Consider the following 7,306-nt stretch of genomic DNA (forward strand, 5'->3'; position numbering starts at 1 on the left):
CTAAGGAATAAAAAGTGCCTCGAATATCAAGAAAAAATTATTCTCGAACAGATGGTGCCACTACCTTTGGCCTACTCTCGAGTAGATGGCGTTGACAGTTTCGTTTGTTATTTAACAATTTTAACACATATCAGTGAAAGAACATGGGTCAAAATCATATAAAAATAATTAATTCAAAAAAATATATAAATACATTTTATGGTATTTTTATACATCTTCATTTTTAGTTTTAATCGTGTGTCGATAGATGGCAGTGGCTACAAAATTTACTATGACAGTACCGCTCTATCCCATTATAAGTATATCAAAGAGTAAAGTAAGTATGAAGTATATCCTCTTTGACTTCACTTATATCGACGGATATATGGGCCGTGATTACAATCACGAAAAGTCACGAAGTTAATCACGGTCCATATTCCGGTCGATTTAATTCTAGTGAAATTATTTTTGTTTACGTATTGTTAGATTGTTAATTAATTCTTATATATACTTCTACTCTGAATCACAAGATCTTTTTACCCTAAGCGAAAATACTGGCCCAAATTTTATGGGCATATATATTTTTACATTTTGTCATATAATATATATATATATATCTTCTGTATACATATATGTTATAGATAGCATAGAGTAACTGATACTAGAGCGTTACTGTCATAGTAAATTTTGTAACCCCAGTAAATTCACTGCCATCTGTCGACACACTTTAAAACTAAAAATGAAGATTTATAAAAATACGATAGAATGTATTTAAATATAGATAAATGATTTTTTTATTTGCATTAATTATTTTTATGATTTTGACCCATGTTATTTCACTGATATGCGTTAAAATTGTTAAATAACAAACGAAACCGTCAACGCCATCTATACGACTGTAGGCCAGAACTAGTAGCGCCCTCGATTTTGGAGCAAAAATTTTAAATTGATAGATTTAGTCGTTGAAATTATACACGTTTTGTTACGTAATATCTAAATAACAAGTATTGGTTTCTATTAGCACGTCTTCTCATCTTGCCTTTTAATAATGAGGTCGCAAGCGTGCGTCACCGGTAATATATGAAAAGAAGGATCAGTTTTTAAAAATTCATCAAAAATGTATGGTGGTAAATTATACAAATTGATGTATAAAAATAGTTTCAACAAATGTTGTAGATCGTTTAAGTATCAAAATTACGTTGAAATTAAGTCGATTTTCAGAGAAATTGTCACTTGTTTTGAAGTAATTTCTGGAGGAAATTGATTTCGTCTAACTTTCATTTACACTACTTCAAAGTCATAATAATAAAAATGTAGTCTGATAAACGTCAAGTACAGGATATGTGTAACACAAAATTACCATGTTTAGCCTTCCAAACTTTACGAAATTTACAAAAAATAGCGACAAAATCAGTGCTTTACGCGCGTTTACCTAAACGTCCATCAGAAAAGCAAACATTACTAATTTAGTGAGTCTGTTTTCAACAAATTGATCTGATAAAAGGTAAGATAAGAAGATGCGCTAATACAAACCAGTACCAGTATTTCAATTAGATAACAAAAGGTGTAAAATTTCACCGACTAAATCTATCAATTTTACATTTTTGCGACTAAAATCGACACCGGCCTCTTAAGGAGCCCACTGACCCTATATATTATACTACTCTTTGCCACTGACTATCAGTCCGCCGGACGATATCGGCCTGTCAGTTAGAACAAAAAGTTCCGAACAACTGACAGGCCGACATCGTCCGGCGGACTGATAGTCAGTGGGCCCCTCCGGCTATTTACTATAGTGTTATTGCAAAGTCCGCTATATTTAAACTATTTATTTCTGTTGTCTTTAATTTTCTTGGGGATAAGTACTGCGATTATGTGATAGGAGTAGGTTACAAATAAACTAACAAAGAAAAAATAAAAACATTTTAATTACATTTGAACATTAATATACAAAGATCACAGTCTTATTTATACGCTAATATTTAACCTACTTTCCGTACCCATAGCCACCGGAACCAGCAGACGCTGAAGCCTTTGCGCTGGCAGAGGCGTAAGCGCCAGATCCTGAACCACCAGAACCACATGAGGAGGAGCCACAGCCTCCACTGTGACCATCACCACCGCCCCCATGGCCACCGCTACCCCCATAGCCCCCAGCGCCACCGGATCCACCGCCTAATCCACCTGATCCACCATATCCACCGGATCCATGACCACCATCTCCAGATCCACCACCAGATCCTCCGCCCAGACCACCGCCGCCTCCATAACCTCCGGCAGATCCACCCCCTAATCCACCTGATCCACCATGTCCACCGGATCCATGACCGCCATCTCCAGATCCACCACCAGATCCTCCGCCCAGGCCACCGCCGCCTCCATTACCTCCGGCAGATCCACCTCCTAATCCACCTGATCCACCATGTCCACCAGATCCATGGCTTCCGCTACCACCAGATCCACCACCAAATCCACCGCCGAGGCCACCGCCCCCGCCATAGCCCCCAGCACCGCCAAATCCACCTCCTATTCCTCCTGATCCACCATCTCCACCGGATCCACTAGATGCACCACCCGCTCCTCCGCCCAGGCCACCACCTCCTCCGTAACCTCCAGAGCCGCCAGATCCACCGTCTGATCCACCATGTCCTGATCCTCCGTGGCTTCCGCCTCCGAAACCTCCTCCTAATCCGCCCCCATTGCCTCCACTTCCACTACCACTCTGGACATACGCTGCTTTTCCACCATCGCTACCGCCTCCAAAGCCGCCACCACCGCCAAAACCCCCGCCACTCCCAAATGATGTTCCGCCTCCATAGCCACCCTTTCCTCCGCTACCTCCTCCAAAAGCGATACCACCAGAACCTCCATCAGAGCCGTGGCTTCCGCCGGAAGAGCCACCGTAGCTCTTTCCACCTCCACCGCTTCCCCCAAACGAGATTCCGCCTGATCCTCCATCAGAACCGCCATGGCTTCCTCCACCGCTATGTCCGCCACCGCCTCCAAGGCCACCACCACCTCCAAATCCGCCGCCGCTTCCGTACCCTCCTCCTCCTGAACTTCCTGAACCACCCTGGCCACCTCCATTAGATCCACTGCCGCTGTAACCACCGCCTCCTCCATATCCGCCATTTCCATAAGTTCCCGTAAAGGCAAACCCGCCAGATTTACCATCATCCGACTTTGAATAAATTACTTTCTCATTTCCTCCGCCAGAACCTCCAAAACTACCTCCGCCATGGGCACTGCCTCCCGCACTCTTTACGTGGTCCAAACCGGATCTGACGTTCTCTAGGATTTTGTCGACGCCACTCTTGATGCCTTCGAGGTTGAAGCCGCCGTGGAATTCTCCGCCGCCGTCGCCGCCGCCAAATCCGCCACCGCCGCCGTAACCGCCGCCGCCGCCGCCGCCACCGCCGTAGCCGCCGCCACCGCCGCCGCCGCCGCCATAGCCCCCATTGCTTCCTCCGCCGTAACCTCCTAAAACAAGAGGCAATAAGGGTAAGCCCTTGTTAATAATACTATAGTAGTTTATGTGACTGCTACATAATGAAACTAAACCGACTAAACTTCGTTCGTTTCATAAACCCACACTCGAGTTTTAATGCCTAATTATGTACAGTTACATACACTGCTTTATCTACACACGTATTATAAACTTTTAACCTCATATTACTACAGCCGACATTGGGGCATAGTTGCTCTCTGGCGGAATTCGCGGATATGAGGTGGCGTCTTCGAAATATCTTTATCGCATATTTTACACGAAACTTTTGCTAGTTACTTTAAAAACAACAAAACAAATTATTTTTTTACTTACAAACTAATTAAAAGATAAACTGCACGTCAAATGGCAGTAAAGAAAACATAGAAATATGTTTTTTTTTGTCTCTGAATTTAAAAAAAATACGCATGTCACGCATCCGTAGTTTTTTTTTAAATTCAGAGACAAACTAGAGTGGGGGTCGATTGCCATATCGTTCGATACCAACTAACAAGCGAGATTTGCCAAAATTGTATGCAATTGACATTTCATTTCGAATAAAACATCATCTTGACTGTTATTAGAATAGAGGTCAAATCAAATTTCTTTGTTTTTCAGAGATGTTCGAAATGTGAATGAAATAATATTATCGAAATCGATGTTATATTTAGCTATAATAACATTTTCACAGAAAATTTGCTGTAACAAAAGAGTTTATCTTAATGTTGGCCATTATTTACGGATTTTGAAGGCATCATAGAGGGTTTATGATATGTGTGTAGATAAAGGTATTTACTACATAATAATCATTATAAACAGATAAAACTATACAGTTAAACTATACAGCTATACACATACGTTATTTGTTCTAACTTTATAATAAAAAAAGCCTTACTCGAAATTATTACTATCTACTATAATTTAGGCATCTGAACAACAAACTTAGACAAAGAAGCCTAATACGAAACTTTCGAAAAAAACTTTTAATTCCATTGTCGTTCGTCGACGGTAGTACTAGGTATGTTGATTCGTTCGCATCACCTAAACACTATAACTAGCTCACTTATCAATAGGATTTTAATCTTAAAAGGGTTCGTAAAACTTAATTTTACACTTTTCATCCAAAATAATTGCCTCTTAATGATTAAGGTCAGGTGGGGTAAGAGAAACCGTATTATGAAAGTCCTTCTACGTAAGTATTTTTAAGTTAATTTTATTTATGCATCAGTTTTATTTTTAGTATTATCATTATAATATCTTTAAGTATCTGTTTATTTTCCCTACAAGTATTTCTCTTGCCCCATAGTTTCTCTAAACCCATCTAACCTTACCTACCTATTAATTTTAAAGCCTTACCTGCTTGCGCGAGCGCGACCACGCACGCCGCCACCAGACACGCTCCAAACCTCATGACTGCTTCTATACTACTCACCATCAGCCGGCATCCTTTTATATAACTATAATACATGCAGATGCGTTAGGCTGAGATTACCGGGAAAACAAAAACATACTTAAGTTTTTTTGCGCTAGTCAAAACTTGAAACTGGTTATGTTTTTGCTACGGTCGGCTGTAGGGAGTAATTTCATCTCAAGTGTTAACCTTGGGAACTTTGACCTGAGTTTTAGTTTTTATTATATTTTATTGATTGATAAGAACCTCAGTTACACGTGGTTTTACTTATGGTGTCAGTTTCGAATGGATGCGGAAGCTTTAGGAGAATACACAGATTGTAAACATGTAAAAAATATTGATTTTAATTGTTATTATTCGTGTAGATATATAATTACATATTGATGAGTCAACATCAATAATAGCGAATAAAACTATTTGTAAAAGTATCTATAATTCTCTAAAAGCTTGGCAAAAAGTTTTTTTTTTAAATAAATATTATAGGTCATTCTTACACAGATTAACTAAGTCCCACGGTAAGCCCAAGGAGGCTTGTGTTATGGGTACTCACTACTCAGACAACGATATATATAATATATAAATACTTAAATACATAGAAAACACCCATGACTCAGGATCCAAATATCTGTGCTCATCACACAAATAACTTAACGGGATTCGAACCCAGGACCATCGGCTTCACAGGCAGGGTCACTACCCAACCCACTAGGCCAGACCGGTCGTCGAATAGATAAATCTAAGTTTTAAATTAGAGAGTGGCATTGGTGGTGGTGGCGGTGGTGGTGACTAAAGCTGGCCATGGCCTGGCGGTACTCCTGCGCAAGTGCGCAGTTTTGCTGTAGTGGCCTGTACAGTTCAACTACGTTTTACCTGTGCATGATCAGCTTAACTGTAGAGATAATTCTGTATTTGTATAGGAGGAATATTTGTTCTATCTGCTACTATAGATGCTGACTAAATTTTACATTAAAGAAAGAAGTGTATAACGAACAGGTTGAATATTTTGGCAATATAAATATAAACGTGATAGGAAGAGGCTGGAGGCTTTTGAGATGTGGTGCTGGCGTCGAATGGCTAAGATCAGTTGGACTGAAAAAAAAACCAACGAAGAGGTTTTACGTATAGTAGGAGAAAAGAGGACTTTGTTAAGAACTATAGATAATAGAAGAGGAAAGATGCTTGGGCACCTGATACGACACGACGAATTTATCAAAAACATCATAGAAGGGAAAGTTGAAGCAAAGAGGAAGGAGGGAAGACCAAGGAGAGCGTACATGCATCAAATAAAGGAAAAACTCAACGTCGTGTCGTATCAGGCTGTCAAAGAGAAGGCAGAGGACCGCGAAACATGGAAATTGCTCCACCGACAAGAGACTTACTCTTAAGTATATGATGATGATAAATATAAATATTGACTATTTTACCGGGATTCGAACCCGGGACCATCGGCTTCATAGGCAGGGTCACTACCCACTAGGCCAGCCAGACCGGTCGTCAAGGTCTACGGTCTACTAAATTCTCAAAAGAGTTAGTTCTTCGAAGCGGCTCGTCCGGTCACGATGCACTAATAACGACTATTCACCAACCATTTGATATGAATTCGTTACGTTTTAATAAACTACATCTCTTCTTGTCTGTCTGTTCGGAGTACTGAAAATAAGTAACTTTTGTACAAGTTTAGCGAAATCTTATTATTATAGGACTCAATTTTAAGAAGTAGGTATTAAGCAAGTATTAAGTACAGCTTATTATTATTAAGTAAGGAAACCCATGTATGGAGCGAGCACTCGAAGCTTACTTATTTCTGTGTAATAATTTCAATAAGAAAACAACCAATTTCTACTCTATTTTTTTTCTTTTAATTTTAAATATTAGTGGGCGTCCAGACAGGACAATCTAATCGACAATTTTATGAGAAATTTAATTGGCGTCACGTTCACAAGTATATATAGCATTTAATTAGCAATTAGCGTCAAAATTGGCATTTTTACTTCCACACCGAAAAAAATTTACATAATAACATTAGATAATCAGGAGATTATATCGGATAATTTTACAGGAATTAAGTGGGATCGGAGAGCCAATTTAAATTTAGGTGCGAATTATTGTCCCCCCTACTACGCCTGGACACTTAGATATCTACGTCTACTAAGTGATGACGATCTCCCGTTGTCAATATTCCCGTTAGCGGAAATGGTCCTATTGGCAATATTTCCGGGAATTTTAAATGATGATTTTGAATGATAAATATTTAATAGCATTCATTTTCAATTGATTTGCTTTGTTTTTTTTCGATATTTAACAGTTAGTATTTACCTTGTGTTGGTGTAGTGAAAAATTTCGTGTTTCACTCTGTGGCAAAATTTGTTTAACCCTCGTGCCTTGAAACCCTCGCAACGATCAAGATTCCATTTTCCCGTTACGCTCGTGGT

General features: G+C 39.6%; 1 protein-coding gene across 1 annotated transcript; it reads right to left on the bottom strand.

Annotated features, from left to right (window-relative positions):
- Positions 1-1,880: 1,880 nt before the first annotated feature.
- On the bottom strand, positions 1,881-4,901 carry LOC134756076 (uncharacterized). Its single transcript, XM_063692881.1, has 2 exons — positions 4,820-4,901; positions 1,881-3,459 (listed from the first exon to the last, which is right to left on the bottom strand). The coding sequence occupies exons 1-2, from the start codon at positions 4,896-4,898 to the stop codon at positions 1,967-1,969; spliced, it is 1,572 nt and encodes a 523-aa protein (XP_063548951.1). The 5' UTR covers positions 4,899-4,901; the 3' UTR covers positions 1,881-1,966.
- Between the last annotated feature and the right edge of the window lie 2,405 nt (positions 4,902-7,306).

The sequence above is a fragment of the Cydia strobilella genome, chromosome 3, assembly GCF_947568885.1.
Source record: "Cydia strobilella chromosome 3, ilCydStro3.1, whole genome shotgun sequence".
Taxonomy (NCBI): Eukaryota; Metazoa; Arthropoda; class Insecta; order Lepidoptera; family Tortricidae; genus Cydia; species Cydia strobilella.